The sequence below is a fragment of the Schistocerca nitens genome, chromosome 4 (assembly GCF_023898315.1).
Source record: "Schistocerca nitens isolate TAMUIC-IGC-003100 chromosome 4, iqSchNite1.1, whole genome shotgun sequence".
NCBI lineage: Eukaryota > Metazoa > Arthropoda > Insecta > Orthoptera > Acrididae > Schistocerca > Schistocerca nitens.
In genome coordinates this window covers 321,573,677-321,593,863 of record NC_064617.1, presented here as the reverse complement: position 1 = coordinate 321,593,863, position 20,187 = coordinate 321,573,677, and the positions used below count along the sequence as shown (strand labels likewise).

Sequence of the window (20,187 nt, the reverse complement as noted above, 5' to 3'; positions counted from 1 at the left end):
CCTGCTTAGCCATTTTGCACTTCCTGTCGATCTCATTTTTGAGACGTTTGTATTCCTTTTTGCTGCTTCATTTACTGCATTTTTATATTTTCTCCTTTCATCAATTAAATTCAATATTTCTTCTGTTACCCAAGGATTTCTACTAGCCCTCGTCTTTTTACCTACTTGATACTCTGCTGCCTTCACTACTTCATCCCTCAAAGCTACCCATTCTTCTTCTACTGTATTTCTTTCCCCCATTCCTGTCAATTGTTCCCTTATGCTCTCCCTGAAACTCTGTACAACCTCTGGTTCTTTCAGTTTATCCAGGTCCCATCTCCTTAAATTCCCACCTTTTTGCAGTTTCTTCAGTTTTAATCTACAGGTCATAACCAATAGATTGTGGTCAGAGTCCACATCTGCCCCTGGAAATGTCTTACAATTTAAAACCTGGTTCCTAAATCTCTGTCTTACCATTATATAATCAATCTGATACCTTTTAGTATCTCCAGGGTTCTTCCATGTATACAACCTTCTATCATGATTCTTAAACCAAGTGTTAGCTATGATTAAATTGTGCTCTGTGCAAAATTCTACCAGGCGGCTTCCTCTTTCATTTCTTAGCCCCAATCCATATTCACCTACTATGTTTCCTTCTCTCCCTTTTCCTACACTGGAATTCCAGTCACCCATAACTATTAAATTTTCGTCTCCCTTCACAATCTGAATAATTTCTTTTATTTCATCATACATTTCTTCAATTTCTTCGTCATCTGCAGAGCTAGTTGGCATATAAACTTGTACTACTGTAGTAGGTGTGGGCTTCGTATCTATCTTGGCCACAATAATGCGTTCACTAAGCTGTTTGTAGTAGCTTACCCGCGTTCCTATTTTCCTATTCATTATTAAACCTACTCCTGCATTACCCCTATTTGACTTTGTGTTTATAACCCTGTAGTCACCTGACCAGAAGTCTTGTTCCTCCTGCCACCGAACTTCACTAATTCCCACTATATCTAACTTTAACCTATCCATTTCCCTTTTCAAATTTTCTAACCTACCTGCCCGATTAAGGGACCTGACATTCCACGCTCCGATCCGTAGAACGCCAGTTTTCTTTCTCCTGATAACGACATCCTCTTGAGTAGTCCCCGCCCGGAGATCCGAATGGGGGACTATTTTACCTCCGGAATATTTTACCCAAGAGGACGCCATCATCATTTAATCATACAGTAAAGCTGCATGCCCTCGGGAAAAATTACGGCCGTAGTTTCCCCTTGCTTTCAGCCGTTCGCAGTACCAGCACAGCAAGGCCGTTTTGGTTATTGTTACAAGGCCAGATCAGTCAATCATCCAGACTGTTGCCCTTGCAGCTACTGAAAAGGCTGCTGCCCCTCTTCAGGAACCACACGTTTGTCTGGCCTCTCAACAGATACTCCTCCGTTGTGGTTGCACCTACGGTACGGCCATCTGTATCACTGAGGCACGCAAGCCTCCCCACCAACGGCAAGGTCCATGGTTCATGGGGGGGAATGCAGATGATAATAGAAAAGAAAATCTTTCATTACAAACAGTGCATCTGAAAATGTCTCAACCTGTTTCATCAGTTGCAGACAAGCAGGAAACCAATTCTGCTTCCTGATCTGAAAATGGCTGAGTACACTGATAGCCCAATTAATGTCTTCAGGTCAGTGACATCAACATCTACGCAAAATAAAGGGAAGGCCAACATTCACCTTTAGCAGACCTATGTGTGGCCCATAGACGCACATAACAGAATACGGTATTAAGTAGCTTTTGAGCCCAGGCTATTCTTCAGGCAGAAAGTGTGCAGATGCCGCCCCCCCTCCCCCCCCCTCCTCCCCCAATGTACTTTTGTGCCCTTGGCAATATTCGACATCAACATCTTGTAGGAAGGATAAGTGACCATATGCATACTGTACTCTGTGCTTGCATGTTTTCAGATTTGTCGATAGAATGATTTTGTCTGGGATACCTTGGGTAAAGAACAGATTCATTACCTCCAAAACAGCATTGTTTTCTTCAGGACTTTTCGCCATCTGTTACAGTCCAAGCATTTGCAGTATGATGTTGTGTTTCCCTGTTATGTTAGTTGGCAGCTTCTGTTATCTTCTTTGAAAACGTCTATTCTTACTTTTTATTACCCTTCTTCAAAATAGTATTGGGATAACTAAATATCTCCAAATCAGGGTCATTATTGCTGTTGTGAAAGTCCTCATCTGAGAAGTCATTGAGTCATTCTTGAACATACACATCTGTTGTATGTAAAACACAGTACATGGAATGTCCAGTGTTTCCTGCCGTGGAGAAATGGTAACATTCAACAAAAACATGACATGGAAACACTGTGGTATGTGTGTGTGACTTCTCAAGGTTCAAAAAAGGTCAATAACAGTACATGAGTTCTGGGACATGTAGCTTGCTGTCCAGAAGGAAGGTACGTGGAAAAGTCTAATTCACTTCTCAGGGGATGTGAAATATGACGAGTCAAAGGATCATAGCAGTGTGAGAGATGGTCCATAGTCCGTCAGTGTTAAGCATTTTGAGGGAATACTAATACGACTCAGTTAAAATAACTGAAAAGTGATTGATTGTGGAAATTTCAAAATAGTTGTCTCGTTGAATACTTGTGATTCCGGGCACTTGAAGTTACTGCTGCCCAGCTTCGATTTACTCCCACACTATCATTCCTAACATGAATAGAAGGACATAGTGCAAGAGTGATAAATAATTTGCTTTTAAATCCCATTACATACTTTACTGAAGTGGCCAGCAAAGATTGCTTCTTCCTATTTATGTATAACTTCACTCACTTAACATCGCTGAAGGCTCACTTTCCTGGTGGGATTTACGGAACACAATGTGTGAATCAATGCATGAATGAGAGAATGAACAAACAGATCAAATTATTGTGTGTGTGTGTGTGTGTGTGTGTGTGTGTGTGTGTGTGTGTGGTGGGGAGGGGGGGGGCCTCACATGCATGCCCCTCAAAATAGTATAAAATTGTTATAGCCATTGTTGAACATAATTTTTAGTTAGTATTTCACACAGCTTGGGCATGTTACAGCTATGAAAACAATATGAATGATGAAAAGTAAAACAGTATCATCATTGCTGAACCATTCATAATTGTATATATCCAGTGAGCCAGATATCATGCTTAGAAGTAGTTGGTTATGAAACTGAGTGCCAACTAATTGTAATTTACTTTCCTTTCTGTTATTGGTGTGTCATTATTTTCTTAACTGTGTCTTGGAGACTCATCATTTACTTCTTATTGTTCTGTTCTATACAGCTACAACTTGTCCCACAGCCATCACGAACAAATTATGTGAGTGAAGATGATGAGCTAATATTGGAAGATGAACTGCAGAGGATCAGATTAATTGGCAGTATCAGCCCCCATTATGTTGTTACTGGAGTGGTGTGTGCTGTTTTAGGACATGAAAGTGAGGATGGAAAATTTTTAGTAGAAGACTATTGTTGGCCAGGGCTAGCCTCATCAGTGGAAAGGCCTTTGTCCAGCACCCCAGCTGAAAAAAGGTATTCGTTCTGCTTTTGAAAGTAAAATAATGCTACAGTTTCTTTGTTGGGTTAATGTGAAAACTGAATTTTTTTCTGCCTGTAAAAATATGTAATTGTGATGTACACTGAGGTGGAAAAGTCATGGAGTAGGAATATGCACATATACAGATGACGGTAGTATCATGTACACATGATATAAAAGAATAGTGCATTGGTGGAGCTGTCATTTGTACATAGATAATTTATGTTAAAAGGTTTCTGACGTGATTATGGTCATGTGACTGGAATTAACAGGCTTTGAATGCGGAATGGTAATAGGAACTAGACCATGGGACACTCCATTTTGGAAATTGTTAAATTTTAGGCATTCTCCCTCACCATGGACTACACAGTGACCAAAGGCCTTCACTTATTCACCAGGTCCAGCGGTGTTTGCGTAAAGTTATCAGTGCTAACAGACAAGCAGTACTGCGTTAAATAACAGCAGAAATCAATGTGGGATGTACAATGAACATATCCATTAGGACAGTGGGTGAAATGTAGTGTTAATGGGCTATTGCACAGTTGACTGACCTTGAGTGCCTTTGCTAAGAGCACAACATTGCCTGCAACACCTCTTCCGGACTTGTGACAGTATTGGTGGTACCCTAGACAACCAGATAAATTTGGCCTGGTCAGATGACTCCCGATTTCACTTGGTAATAGTTGATTGTAGGGTTAGTGTGTTTCATGGACCCCATGAAGCCATGGATGTGAGTTGTCAATAAGGCATTGTGCAAGCTGGTTGTGGCTCCATAATGATGTGGGATGGGTTTACATGTAATGAAGTGGGTCCTCTGGTCCAACTGAACTGATCATTAACTGGAAATGCCTGTGTTCATCCACTTGGAGACCATTTGGAGCCATTCATGTTCCCTTACAGTGATGGAATTTTTATGGATGACGGTGTGCCAAGTCACCGAACCACAGTTGTTTGTGACTTGTCTGGAGAACATTGTGGGCAATTTGAGCGACAGACGTGAATCCTATTGAACACTTACAGCACATAATTGAGAGGTCAGTTTGTCCACAAAATCCTGCACTGGCAACCTTTTCACAATTACGGACGGCTGTAGAGACAGTATGGCTGCAGCAGGTTATGGTTTTATACATGGGCATACAATTTCCCGGCACTTTAGAAAATGAAACTCATGGAAAAAGACACATTTTGGAAATATCTTTGATGTGCAGCAACAGGTACACTGTGTATTTTCATATTACGAAAGCATGCACTGGAAGCCCGCCAAGCACCGCATGTTAGTTTCTGAATCATTGAAATTGAGATTTTGATGCGCTTTTGTAAGCTGTTCATATCTCATGTCACATGATCTCGCCAGCCGATGACAGCGGATATTCAGAGCATTGGACACATGATGTAGTCAGCCAACAGCAACATCACTGTTAATATACATAGTGTTGCTACAAGAAAAGCAAAGCTTTCACATATAATATTCTTCTCAAGCTGCAAGAGAATCACACAAACGTGTCAGTAAAATTTTTAATAATGACATAAATGTCTGATCTTCAGGGTTTGAAATTCTTCTAAATGGCTCGTCATCAAAGAGTTGATTTTTAAATGCGAGGCAAACGCTCTGTGATTTAATAAATTCATGGTACATTCGTGCACATAGTTCAACTTATGTAAAAGGATATTTACTTTGAAAGTAATGCTTTTCAAACAACTATTTGCAATATTTTCCCATGACCTGTTAGAAATAGGTTCGTTTCAGCATTTGCCAGAGAGCGCAAATAACAGGCGACACCGCGCTTGGGTAGCTATCATGACATAGGAAGCCCGTATGTACATATGTATAAAACATTGAAAGATCATACTTTGTCATAAAAGAAACAAGATATCAGAGGATACTGGATACTGCAAGAGCATCGGAATTTTGTGAATCATATTAAAATGTGCACATTTAAAGAGCGTACTTAAAGTGCACATTTGTATGTCCCAATCCCCAATGAAGTAGACCTCAACCTGATATTAAACTTTTCAGTGTGGTTTTCGGGATGTAAATTTTATTGGAGCACCAATACTGTATTATATCACGTTTGGTTCTTTATTATGGCATAATGCCATAAATGCTAGAAAATGAAAACATGCACTTGAAATGCAGCGAACAGTTGAAACTAGCCAATACTGTGGAATTAAACATTTCGTTTGAAATACATTGACTGCCTCTGCGGAAAAGGTTAACAAAAGTCAAATTTCATTAGCAGACAGACAAAAATAACTTCATTGTTCTGCATGGTGTTTAATACTTGACTGTCAGAAAGGTGGAAATAAAATAAAATCTGAAACTAATGACATATTTCAGCCTTCTGTAATTATGTGAATGTGTTTTAATTCACTTGATAGCTCCCAGACACAGATATCCGTTTTTTCATTTGACATGAGAGTAAACGAAGGGAAACAGCAAAATCACTAAATGTAAACACGGGTCACATGGAGACTACCCACTATAGCTCAGACTGCTCTGCACATCACCCCGGGTCTACAACATTTGCAAACCGGGTCAATACTAAAAAAAAAAAAAAATAGAATTTTCAAAATATGTTCATCTTGTAGCGCACATCTTTCTGAAGAGTCTGAAACATGAAACATATGTATTCGAGGAAATGAAAGTCATATTATTTGATCTTAAGTATGCCAAAGTGCAGTGCCACGCCTCTTCATAAAGAATTTTTCTAATGCACGTCCAAACTATATTCAGGAGAGTGGAAATTGAAATGTCCTGTGGTGTGTCTCCTGCTCCCAGTTGGCCTGTTTGACAGCCTGCCCCTCTTTATATATATATATATATATATATATATATAAAGACGAGATAGCAAGAAATTACACATTTCTTCAAACCTTAGCTCCTAGCATTTTTTCTCTCTCTAGTCTTGCAGCTTTACATGGCGTGCTTTCCTTTCTGCGAAAGAATCTATTACCTCATCAAAGTTCGTCAAACATTTTGCTACATGCAAAATCAAAATGTCCTCATCCAGTACTGGAAAAGCTGTTAATACAAAAAATACTCAAGACTGGTGTGATTTCTCAATTTGATTACGTCTATTTTGCCACTGTGTGCTAGATAAAACAAAATAGGCCTTTCTAATATGTCAGCAATTTTGTAACAAACCAAATAAACGAGACTGTTTAGGCACAAATTGCCAACACGACAGAATATAATCCACGAAGTACCAATATCAAATGCCTATTATGCCTACTGCAAGCAAAAAGCTTTACGTTAGGAAATAGTTTCACATTTCGTTCATACACACCAGCTTCTCAAGCATGAGATCGAAAAGTAGTATTACGAAATTTTTATATAAATTTGGAATCGTCTTATTCTTCCATAATTTCTGTGATGTCCCCTTTTCTTCTCCTTCCTCTTTCTAACAATCTTGTCATCATCAATTCTGTAGCTATTGCTGCCATTGTTAAAATTTGTTCGCTGATTAACTTCACTAACCGTGCCAGAATCACAGGTTTAGTTATCCTGTGATTATTTTCCGGTTAGGCGTTATTAAGTGTTCATACAACTTGTTTTCCGCGTTACTTCCACAATAGAACTTACACGGCTGCTAGCCGGGGACTGTACTACTGGTCCTTATTAGTGAAGCGATCTGGCCAAAAACTTTCTGCCAAAATTTCATTTTCTTGGATACACTGAGAACGGAATCTTTCTCACCTGTTATTCCCGTCAGTCGTTTATTTCCATTCTGGTAGTCTGATTTATAACAATGCTGATCATTCGCAAACCCAATCAACAACATAATCAAACAGCGATTGGCATTCATCCGTTCGGCTTTACTCCCTCAGCTCGTAGAGCCCCATCCCCTTTTGTCTGCGGAAAGTTTATTTCTAGATACGACGAGCATTCTCCTGACAGAGACATCACGTACACTATGCATGCATTCAAAAGTCAACTTATGAGTCATTCAGAAATCAACTTAAAATGTGTTCAAAAATGTTCAAAAACCAACAGGGAAGCAGTTCAAAATCATATGAATAATCAACAGACAAATTTGCGCTGGATGCTAGGTGCTTTGTGAAACAAGTTTTTTCCCCTCAAGAATATGAATTTGGCGCCCCCTTTTCCTGGTAGCATCTAGCTGCTTGCTGTAACTGCTTGCACAGCCAACAGCCACATTCCTGTAGCCAGAAGCGGGAGAATCTACTACTCAAACGCAACTCAACTGCGAATCCGCATGAGCCTGCTCGTAACTGCTAAAATGAATCTAATATAAAAGCCTTTGACACATTTGCTGTTGGCAGATGCTTGCACAAGTACTGTGTATCGTCGTTGTAGATGTTATTGTTGAAGTATTATTCTGCAGTAGCGGGACACAGTAATATCCTTTGTTAGAGTATCGGTTCTTACCAGTCAAAATTACAAAAGTTTAACTGAAAACTAAAACAAGGAAAAATTCCCGGAATTCTAAAAATATCTCGGGTTTTTCCCGGATGAAAAAATTCCTAGGTTTTTCCGGATCTCCCGGTTGTCCCGGGTCGTATACATCCTGCTCAGTATTTTTCAGGGGACTTCCAACGACTTCTTGAGTCAGTTCCACTTTTTTATTGAGTTGTTGCACTATCCCAGGCAAAATGAGGTCTGACATAATGTTACGAGTTATCCCATGACTTACGTCACCACACTATTTGTGTATGTATTATGTAGCTATTTAGTTTTATTTGTAGAAGTGAGTGTTTGTGATAATGGTGGCTATCATGTAACAAAAATCATGGCAAGGAATCAGAAATGAGGTAGAACACACACTCTATGATGTTATGCTTATGTAATAGCTTTCAAGAGAAACTGACTCACTGTGTTACATTGTAGATGTGATACAAGTGTGCAATATTGTTCTACACCTGAAGTTATAAGTATCATGTCATTTTGATTGTGCATTAATTTAGATCAGGGCTTCACAACATACATGCTCGCGGAGCAAGCTGTGAGCAGCAAGGCGCGAGCACGGAGCAGCGCGAGCACGCTACCCCCTCTACCGGACCAGAGCGGAGAGTGGGGAAAGTCACGTGGGGCACACAACAGCTGCCGCCAGTCAATGTAAATCCGCGGCCACCTGCAGGGATATCACTCACGAATTATTACTGCGACAAATGAAACAAATAAAGGAGAATGTACACGTGCCACATAATTTTATTAGTTTAGTGTATGCCTCTACATTCGTATTAATTTGTGAACTGTTACACAATAAAAGGTGTCACTAAAGTGTGGGATTCTCGGTTATCTTGTACTTTTTGCCCTTTACAATTGTGTCTATGTTCGGAGTAATTGTTCTTGTGCATTTTAGGCGCAGCGTGCAGTTTAAATTTCGATCAGACAATGCGTTTCTCAGGCGCGTCTTGTTACATTTCATTGCAGAGAACAGTTGTTCACAAACATACGTGGAACCGAACATTGATATTATTGTCGCCGCCAGTTTGTGCAAACGAGGAAATCTATCCTGAGGGAAGTGTCTGTAGAATTCCAAAATGTTTTTCTTGTTCTGAAAGTTGTCTCTGTATTCTCTGTCACACTGCAGATCAATAATTTCTTGCTGCAGTTCAGGACAAATCTCTTAAATATTCGCTGAATATGGAGAGAACAGATCAAAATCACTGTCTAGTGCTGTCAGATCTTGAAAGCGCTGATCAACTAAACTATGTGAATAACTTTCACAGTCTTTGTGACATCTTGCATGGATGATAGTTTAGGAAAATGAGCTAGGTTTCCTGTTTCCAGCTGACTCACCCAAACTGTCAATTTCATTTTAAAAGCTCGTATTCGATCTATGAAATGAGTAATTAGCAGATCTTTACCTTGTAGTAAAATGTTCAAAGCATTCAGATGGCTAGTTAAATCTGCTACGAACGCGAGATCACATTCAAACATGCGCGCGCATTTCCCCTCCCTCCCCTCCCGCCCCTTCCTCCCTACTCCGCGACCTTGCACCTGCTCGCGAGCACGTGCCTGAGCAGACGCGAGTACTCACGCTCAAAACCGGCCAGTTGTTAAGCCCTGGTATTGGTACATTTGGCTCCTCAGAAAAAAGCACAGTTCCTCATGCTTTTGCATGTATGTCAGGAATGTCAGTGGTATGCTTTATCAGATGAATGTAATTAATTGTGTCTGCAGTTTCTCTTCCATAGGAATTGTTTGATGCTAGTGGGGGCTTCTGGCTTTTTCTTGCCACCCCACCCCCCCTCCCCGCCTTTCCCCTCCCCCCATTCCACAAATCCTTTGGTTAAAGGGAGAATGGTCTCCGCCACAGTTGTATTTAAAAATTCCTAATTCATTTAAAAAAATCTAATTCCTAATTCATTAACACCTCCCATGAACCATGGACCTTGACGTTGGTGGGGAGGCTTGTGCGCTTCAGCGATACAAGTAGCCGTACCGTAGGTGCAACCGCAACAGAGGGGTATCTGTTGAGAGGCCAGACAAACATGTGGTTCCTGAAGAGGGGCAGCAGCCTTTTCATAGTTGCAGGGGCAACCGTCTGGATGATTGAGTGATCTGGCTCTGTAACATTAACCAAAATGGCGTTACTGTACTGCTACTGCGCACGGCTGAAAGCAAGGGGAAACTACAGGCGTAATTTTTTCTGAGGGCATGCAGCTTTACTGTATCGTTAAATGATGACGACGTCCTCTTGGGTAAAATATTCCAGGGGTAAAATAGTCCCCGATTCGGATCTTGGGGGGGGGGGGGGGGGGGGAAGGGGGGGTGGTGTCTACTCAGGCGGACGTCGTCATCAGGAGAAAAAAAATGGCATTCTACGGATCTGAGCATGGAATGTCAGATCCCTTAATCGGGTAGGTAGATTAGAAAATTAAAAAAGGGAAATGGATAGGTTAACGTTAGAGATAGTGGGAATTAGTGAAGTTCGATGGCTGGAGGAACAAGGACTATAGGGTTATAAATACAAAATCAGATAGGTGTAATGCAGGAGTAGGTTTAATAATAAATAAAAAATAGGAGTGCGGGTAAGCTACTTCGAACAGCATAGTGAACGTATTATTGTACTCAAGTTAGACACAACACCCATACCTACCACAGTAGTACAAGTTTGTATACCAACTAGTTCCGCAGATGACGAAAAGATTGAAGAAATGTGTGATGAGATAAAAGAAATCATTCAGATAGTGAGGGGAGACGAAAATTTAATAGCCATGGGGGGCTGGAATTTGATAGTAAGGAAATTAAGAGAAGGAGAAGTTGTAGGTGAATATGGAATGGTTGTAAAGAGTGAAAGAGGAAGCCGCCTGGTAGAATTTTGCACAGACCATGACATAATCATAGCTAACACTTGGTTTAAGAATCATGAAAGAAGGTTGTTTATGTGGAAGAGGCCTGGAGACACTGGAAGATTACAGATAGATTATATAATGGTAAGACAGAGATTTAGGAACTAGGTTTTAAATTCTAAGACATTTCCAGGGGTAGATGTGGACTCTGACCACAATTTATAGGTTATGAACTGTAGACTAAAACTAAAGAAACTGCAAAAAGATTGGAATTTGGAGGAGATGGGGCCTGGATAAACTGAAAGAAGCAGAGGTTATAAAGAGTGTCAGAGAGAGCATTAGGAAACGATTGACAAGAACGGGGGAAAGAAACACCGTAGAAGAAGAATGGGTAGCTTTGAGAGATGAAATAGGGAAGGCAGCAGAGGATCAAGTAGGTAAGAAGAAAAGGACTAGTAGAAATCCTTGGGTAACAGAAGAGATATTGAATTTAATTGATGAAAGAAGAAAATATAAAAATGCAGTAAATGAAGCAGGCAAAAAGGAATACAAATGTCTCAAAAATGAGATTGACGGGAAGTGCAAAATGGCTAAGCAGGGATGGCTAGAGGACAAATGTAAGGATTTAGAGGCATATGTTACTAGGGGTAAGATAAATACTGCCTACAGAAAAATTAAAGAGACCTTTCGAGAAAAGGGAACCACTTGTATGAATGTCATGAGCTTGGATGGAGAACCAGTTCTGAGCAAAGAAGGGAAATCAGAAAAGTGGAAGGACTACATAGAGTATCTATACAAGGGCGATGTACTGGAGGGCAATATTATAGAAATGGACAAAGACGGAGATGAAGATGAAGAGATATGATACTGTGTGACAAGTTTGACAGAGTACTGAAAGACCTGAGTCAAAACAAGACCCCGGGAGTAGACAACATTCATTTAGAACTACTGATAGCCTTGGGAGAGCCAGCCCTGACAAAACTCTACCATCTGATGAACAATATGTATGAGGCAGGCGAAATACCTTCAGACTTAAGGAAGAGTATAGTAATTCCAATCTCAAAGAAAGCAGTGTTGACAGGTGTGAAAATTACTGAACTATCCATTTAATAAGTCACAGCTGCAAAATACTAACATGAATTCTGTATAGATGAATGGAAAAAATGGTAAAAGCCAATCTTGGGGAAGACCAGTTTGGATTCCGTAGCAATGTTGGAACATGTGAGGCAATACTGACCCTACGACTTACCTTAGAAGATAGATTCAGGAAAGGCAAACCTATGTTTTTAGCATTTGTAGATTTAGAGAAATCTTATGACAATATTGACTGGAATATTCTCTTTCTAATTCTGAAGGTGGTAGGGGTCTAGTACAGGGAACAAAAGGCTATTTACAATTTGTACAGAACCAGATGGCAGTTATAAGAGTCGAGGGGCATGAAAGGGAAGCAATGGTTGTGAAGGGAGTGAGACATTGTTGTAGCCTATCCCCAATGTTATTCAATCTGTATATTGAGCAAACAGTAAAGAAACAAAAGAAAGATTCGGAGTAGGAATTAAAATCCATGGAGAAAAAATAAAAACTTTGAGGTTTGCCGATGACATTGTAATTCTGTCAGAGACAACAGAGGACCTGGAAGAGTTGTTGAATGGAATGGACAGTGTCTTGAAAGAAGGATGTAAGGTGAACATCAACAAAAGCAAAACGAGGATAATGGAATGTAGTCGAATTAAGTCGAGTGATGCTGAGGGAATTAGATTAGGAAATGAGACATTTAAAGTATGAGAAGAGTTTTTATATTTGGGAGCAAAATAACTAATGATGGAGGATATAAAAAAATGTAGACTGGCAATGGCAAGGAAAGCGTTCCTGAAGAAGAGAAATTTGTTAACATCGAGTATAAATTTAAGTGTCAGGAAGTCTTTTTGAAAGTATTTGTATGGAGTGTAGCCTTGTATGGAAGTGAAACATGGACAATAAATAGTTTAGACAAGAAGAGAATAGAGGCTTCCAAAATTTGGTGCTACAGAAGAATGCTTAAAATTAGATGGATAGATCACATAACTAATAAGGAGGTTCTGATTAGAATTGGAGAGAAAAGGAATTTGTGGCACAACTTGATTAGAAGAGGGGATCAGTTGATAGGACATGTTCTGAGGCATCAAGGAATCACCAATTTAGTATTGGAGGGCAGCATGGAGGGTAAAAACCTTTGAGTTAGACCAAGAGATGAATATCCTAAGCAGATTCAGAAGGATATAGGCTGCAGTAGGTACATGGAGATGAATCAGCTTGCACGGGATAGGGCCGCCTGGAGAGCTGCATGAAACCAGTCTCTAGATTGAAGATCATAACAACAACAATTCATTAATGGAGCAGGTTACAACTGTTGTTTTCAATCAATTTCAGATGCACCTGGTGATGGATCTTCCAAGGGAATGGTCCAATAAGACATATCAAAACCTACCCTGAATTTTTTTTACACAGGAAGAAGACAACAAAAGAAATTCACAGCCAAAATTTCGGCTGCTAAGAAGCACTTGCAAGTATTTTGAAAAAATGTTGAAGTTACACATTATTGCTATGCGAAGAATAGCTTATAACAATGGTTTGTACAGTCTTGCCTGCCTAGCGCGCAACTTGGCGAGAACTTGTGCAGTGCCGCGTAGCGGAATTATCCGGATTTCACAGACACCAATTTTAAGCACCTAAAGGCTGGTATACAAATGGAGTGAATGGAAGTGAACACATGCGAATGAGCATTTGCAGAAAATTCACTACCATTCACTTGTATATGGGCAGAATCATTTATTCTAGAAGGAACAGATGAGAACACGAGGTAGCGAGCATTGCTTATGAACGCTGTATTATTAGTTTTTAGTTTTTGGAGCTAATATTTGGCATACAGGATATACCTCTATCCTGTTAGAGCCAGAATGCGAAACTGTGTTTTGCATGGCAAGTGCACTGTTCATGTCTTCTTCCTGAGTAAAAAATTTCAGGGTAGGTTTCAACATGTCTTATTGGACCATTCCCTTTTAAGACCCTGAAACCATGATAATGTATACCAACTTCTGTTGTGTAAGACTTTCCTCAATAAAAGTATTTTATGATTGTGGTGGATTTGTTCACTGTGAAAATATTGCGGAGCAGGTCTGGATGTTGCACAAATAAAAATTTATGTTATGTAAAGGGAGAATATTAATGATAAGATTTATTTCTTATTTAAATATTAAAGTTGTCTCCAGAAAGACTGAGAATTAATGCAAGACTCTGTTTTAACATAAATGGTGACTTAATTAAATTGGTATGACGTTACCTCTCAATTTGTCCCTTTTAACTTTGTGAAATGTATGCGTTTTGTAGTTAAAAGGCTTCATATGTTGTTTATTAAGCAAATATTAAATATTTATTGTCTTTGTCAGTCTGATAAATTTCTTCTATTGTGCTGAAATGTTTACTGGGGTTGGGATTGGGTGGAGTCATGGTTGCGTAAGATAAGTAGGGGTTGGGCCGGTGCTACTCCATTTATGGCATTTTCAACCTTAGCAAACAATTGTCATAGCCATTACCGATTCTTTATGTTTTCTGCTTTGCTTGTTATTTCTCTTATTTTGAAATGAGTGAAGAGGCTACGCCAGGTGCATTATGGGATTCACGTACAGCCTCCACAACAAGGAATTTTTTTTATTCAATGTGGATGCCCAAAATGCTTAAGTGTTCTGGAGTGCTGTGAGGTGAAAAAGAAGTGCAAAAGTCCTACACCATACAACTATAAAAGAGTTGTCACTTACACCGAGAAAAGCCTGTGGAAACAAGCCAGATTACAAAGTTTGCTAGGTGTCTTCCTTGTGAGTCACCTCGGACTACTGGGAAGAAAAAATCTGTTATTCTTATAATTTGTGCTGTATTGTTGTTTTTATTTAACAAGCCTTTCATCTAAGCATCTACTAGATCCGAATTATTTTCTTTCTTTTGTTTCATTTGGAAAGGGATACAGTGTTAAGGAAAAATAAGTAAACTACTTCATTAAAGTTCCATCAAGGAGTTCCACCCCCAAGAGAAGATTGTACTGTGTGTGTGTAAATTTCTTCCACTGCTGCATGAGGAGGTAAAATGGAGACGGGGCAGTATATTTTTTTAAAAAGTTACTGAAATTAATGTGGTTTTTGTGGTAAATTGTGGACAGATTGCAACCTAATGTATGGCTAATGTTGACATATATCAAAATATTTAATGGAGGTTATGGCATGGGGAAAGTGCCTCCAGAAGTATGACTGGGAGTGTGTCGGATGTTAAAAAAAAAAAATGGAGAGAGAGAGAGAGAGAGAGAGAGAGAGAGAGAGAGAGAGAGAGAGAGAGAGAGAGAGAGCATAGGCCATTCAGTGCTTTGCTCACTGCTGTGCAATTGTGACCCAAGCACAGTTGAAGTGGCATGGTCAGAGATTAATCATGGAGCACAATGTGTGTTGCAGCATTTTGCCGGCCGGTGTGGCCGTGCGGTTAAAGGCGCTTCAGTCTGGAACCGCGTGACCGCTACGGTCGCAGGTTCGAATCCTGCCTCGGGCATGGATGTGTGTGATGTCCTTAGGTTAGTTAGGTTTAATTAGTTCTAAGTTCTAGGCGACTGATGACCCCAGAAGTTAAGTCGCATAGTGCTCAGAGCCGTTTTTTTTTTTTTTTTTTTTTTTGTTGCAGCATTATTAGTTGGTGGTTGCACTTGTGAGTATTTTGAGCATTTGTGTGATACCACATCAGAATCAAATAGGTCACATGAAGAACCAAGACAAAAAAAGATTTCATTCTGTATTGCAGAGCCCAAACGAAATACTTTTTCATTTAAGTACTTTTTCTTGAGCTTAAGTTTGTCTCCATGCCGTGCCACATAGGGCAGTCATTAGGCTTACAAATATTGAAATTAAGGGGAAGTCAACTAATGACAAAAGGAGAAAGCATCAAAAATGATTTTACTGACTTCTTTCCGTTACACACAATCTGTTGCATAGAAGTTCTACAACTTACTAAATACAGAGCTTATAGTAAAAAAAGCTTGCCCTGTTTATTCAGAAACATCAACATGAAAAATGTTGTAAAGTATGACTACTATCTCAAATACTTTAACATTAGCTTTGACTACAGATTTAGGATATCACAGGTAGATTTTTATTTGATTTGGTAGCTCTACAAGCAAATCTTATCAGTCCCACCTAATGGTACAGCAAAACAAGGCCTGATGTCATCTACCACTTGCACATTTGCCTGTCCAAGAAATCTTTTGCTTAACAAAGCTGTGGCACAAGTGTGTAATATACGATTTTAAAAATGAGAAGGCAACATATTATTTTTTCTTGGTTGGCAAATGACCAAACGAGATAAGCTCATTTGTTTTAGTTACAAAATAATTATGCACTTGAGTAAAAACAAGAAATTTGTTTTTTTTTATTGTTTTGTGTGTGTGTGTGTGTGTGTGTGTGTGTGTGTGTGTGAGCGAGCACGCGCGCCCGCGCGGGGCGGGGGATTCAAATCAAAACAAGCTGTTAGACATTTAACACAAATGGGGAGATTCGACCTACTTATATGTACGTACTATCCTGTAAGATGCCAGAGCTTTATGCCCTGTGATCGGATTTTTGGTGTAAAACAGGTTTTGGGGTGATATGATCACGTTTATTCCCCATACCACAGCAAAATGATCATTCACAATACCAGAAAATGTGAACTGACTGTGGAACTTACAGAAGCCAAAACTGGAGATGTAATATATTTCATGTAGAGATGACCAGGGTATTTTGTAAAACTATCAAAAACCCTTGAACAGTAAAAACTCTCATATGTAAGAAAAAGCATGCAGCAAGTCGTCACACTTTATTGACAGCAGTTGAGTTTACACACAAGCAGAAAAGCCACTATTCAGGCAAGCAGGCTCACAGATTTAGGTGAGATCATCCAGTACATATCAGAAAGCTGTAAGTAGTGTTACCAGGAGTGATGAACATGATCTACTGCCAATGTCATAGTAGATTAAGAAAATTTATGATTACTGCAAGGATATGAGTGAGTATGAAAGTCTTTAATGAAAATGTATTGAGCTTATTTCCTCTAATGTATATAAAAGAATTTTGGAATAGTTATGTAGCATTTTAGTATAACCTGTGTCCACATGGTTTTTTTCCACAGCTTTAGTAGAAAAGAAACATATTCCAATATAACTGGAAGTAATGCACTGGAGTACTTTATGCCAAAGAATTTCTTTAACATTTTAGTGAATGCATGAGGACGACTTTTACAAAAGTGAAATTGCAGGCCTCTGATTTGGTAAACTATTTTCCCAGCAAATAATATATTGTCTCGTGAAAAATATGGATTTTTGAATGAAGCCCTTTTCCCACTATCTAATTCAATTAGTGTGACAATTTTAGTTGTGGTTATACAAAATGTTTTTGTGATCATTATCAGTGTGTCACTTTTGCTTTTGCAGAAGCGTAAAACACTAATGTAAGTGTATCACATGAGAGAAAGTTGGGGCTTGCTCCCCTGCATCACTGCTCTCTTCGCTATGATCTAACCCCTTGCTGTGCCTGCCCCCCTCACGCTCTCCTCTCTCCCTCCCTCTGGCTGTCCCTCTCTCCCTCCCTCTGGCTGTCCCTCTCTCCCTCCCTCTGGCTGTCCCTCTCTCCCCTCCCTCTCCCTCTTGCTCTCTCTCCTTCGCTCCCTCCCTCCCTCCTTTTTGTCTTGTATTTGAGTTAGTGCTCACAACCTGATTTCCTATTCCATCAGTGTGTGAGGGGGAATCCAAAGGTAGGGTAAAATTTCTTTCCTGGTTGTGGAAGAGGGTAGTGACTGAGTCATCTGCTAAGTACTGCTAACGGCCTTCATTTTGAAACAGCTGATGTACCACCAACCATGATTAGGGGGGGTGCTTATTTTTCTAACCCTTATTCAAAGTGTATGGTGATTTTTGTATTACCATAATCAGTTACACTTTTAGATCCAGTTTTTTTTGTAGAGAGCAGTAAAAAGTCTCAAGGAGCTGGATCCAGTGAGTAGGTGGATGGAGAAAGCTGCTGCAGTTTTGTTTTTAGCCTAGAACTGGCTTTCATCAAAGGTGGTACAACTAGAAGAATTGTCACAGAGGATGAGCCATTCCTTTAGTTGCCTCCATGCTGTCTTTTTTCCTCACCGTTATTCTAACAGTCATTTTAGTATTTTAAGGTAATAGTGCTGGTTACCTATGATAGCTTGGGGGTAAATACATAGTAAACTAACCCATTAATGTAAATAAATAATGTAAAACTGTAGATACAAAACAAATTATTTCTTTTGCCTCTTTGCAGAGTGGCACAGTGTCTGCGAATCACTGTTGACTTGAGGTCTCATGTAAACAGGTGCTGATAAAAGATACACAGATGCACTAATACAACTGAATTGTTAATCCATATGAAATTAATAAATGTATGTATAGTTGTAAGTATTATTTTGCAGGCTTAATTTTGTCCTGGCTGATTGTATACAAAATACTATATTGTAACAGCATATTACTGATGGAGAAAAGTAGTCTGAGAGCTAGGTAGGTAGGTAGTTATGTGTTCCGTTGATCACTCTCATGGCAACAGTTATGATGTGGAATGTGTCAAGTGCATAAGAAATGCACACATGAATCAAGGGTTTAAGGATTATTAATATTATTATTATTATTATTTTAAACTTTTTAATACCTATCCCATTCCCTTAAATGGCACAAAATGCATGTGTATTACCTACAGATCTATTTACTCCTATTTAGGAATTCATCTATGGTATAGAAGAAGTTGTCAAGGAGATAGGATTTCAATCTATTTTTGAAACTATTACTGCTGTCTGCCAGGCATTTTATTTCATGTAGTAAGTTATCATCAAGTTTTACAGCAGCATATTTTACCCCTTTCTTTGCCAAAGATAAGTTAAGTAGAGGATAGTGTAAGGCCATCTTTCTTCTGGTATTATAATAATGAATGTCACTGTTGTTTTTAAACTGGTCCAAGTTGTTGAGAACAAATTTCATTACTGAGTTAATGTGTTGTGAGACTTCCTAACCTTTTAAACAGATGCATAAAAGATGTGCGACTATGAGCCTCACACATTATTCTAACCACTTTCTTTTGAGCAGAGAAGACTTTTCTTCTGAGTGTTGAGTTACCCCAAATTATTATTACGTATGACATCAGAGAGTAAAAGTGTGCAAAGTATGTTAGCTTACTAATTTCTATTTCCTCAAAATTGGCAATTATTCTGATTGCAAAAGTAGCTGAAAATACGAAACTGCTTGTCTGAGAGAGTTGCTTTGTACAAGTGCTAAATACAAAATTGCATAATTAAAATGATTTTTTGTTCTGTGTTGTGAAATAACCAGTATCAAAATTCTCTTTGTCATTTAAGACAAAAATTTATTTAGTTATGTTTTGTGGTAAACAGTGCCAAAAGTAATTATGAAAAATTGCATAATTTAAGAACAGTTTGTGAAATACATTGGTTCTGCTTCTCTCTTCCAATACTGGTAACATTTTTCTTGCTGGAGGAAATATGGTTAGGTGATGACATGAGAGGCATATTAGTCATTATTGTTGTGCAATGTAAGAAATAACTGTTATAAGAAAGTATATGTCAAAGAGTAGAGGTTGCTTTCAAATATATATTTTTGTGAAGTAACCTTTTACGTTTTCTGAAAAAACATGTTGCTTGACAGAGAACTGAGTGGAATTTTACTGTTGCTAAAGCTTTTGCTTTAATTTGATGGGTTTGCAGGATGAGTTGGAGACATTTAAACTGTGTAAATTGTTTAGTTGAAAGTTAATTCTTCAATGCTTCCCCATTTCACATATGTAATTTTTGCATGGAAAGTATGCAATGTGTTTAATTTACTTCGAGGATGATAAAAAAATTTGCTGTGCATATTTAAACCAGTATTTGTATCTTAACCTGTAAAGATTGACAGTATTGTAACATTGAAAGGGCCAATGTAATTTTAACTTAATGATTAAAGACAAGTATCCTACTTCTAGGTTTCTGGTAATTGTGAGTGGGTTAGGCCTGTCAACTGCATCAGATGAATGTCTTCTGGCTCTTCAACTTTTTGTGGACTGGCTTGGTGGTCTTCTGGGAGACACTGGAGAACAACAGCGAGTGGCATCTGCAGTGAGAGTTATTATTGCTGGTGAGTTTTCACACCACAACTGTCTTATTGTCTCTGCATGTAGCATCTACTTACATGTTTAGAGTAGCTATGCTCTTATTGGCAATTGGTGCCATGGATAAAAAAGTTATTCTGAGCAGTACATCTCTGATTTTCACATCCCACTCAAAATTCTGGTAGCATGTAATTTTAACCAAGTAAAAAGAGTTGT

The 20,187-nt window shown here is 39.0% G+C and overlaps 1 protein-coding gene across 1 annotated transcript in view; it reads left to right on the top strand.

Moving 5' to 3' along the window:
- LOC126252975 (DNA polymerase delta subunit 2) overlaps positions 1-20,187 on the top strand; it is a 131,729-nt gene that overhangs the window by 64,396 nt on the left and 47,146 nt on the right. The window contains exons 3-4 of the mRNA XM_049953995.1: positions 3,296-3,543; positions 19,846-19,997. Of these exons, the coding sequence (XP_049809952.1) occupies positions 3,296-3,543; positions 19,846-19,997 (400 nt within the window). The remainder of the gene's footprint in view (positions 1-3,295; positions 3,544-19,845; positions 19,998-20,187) is intronic.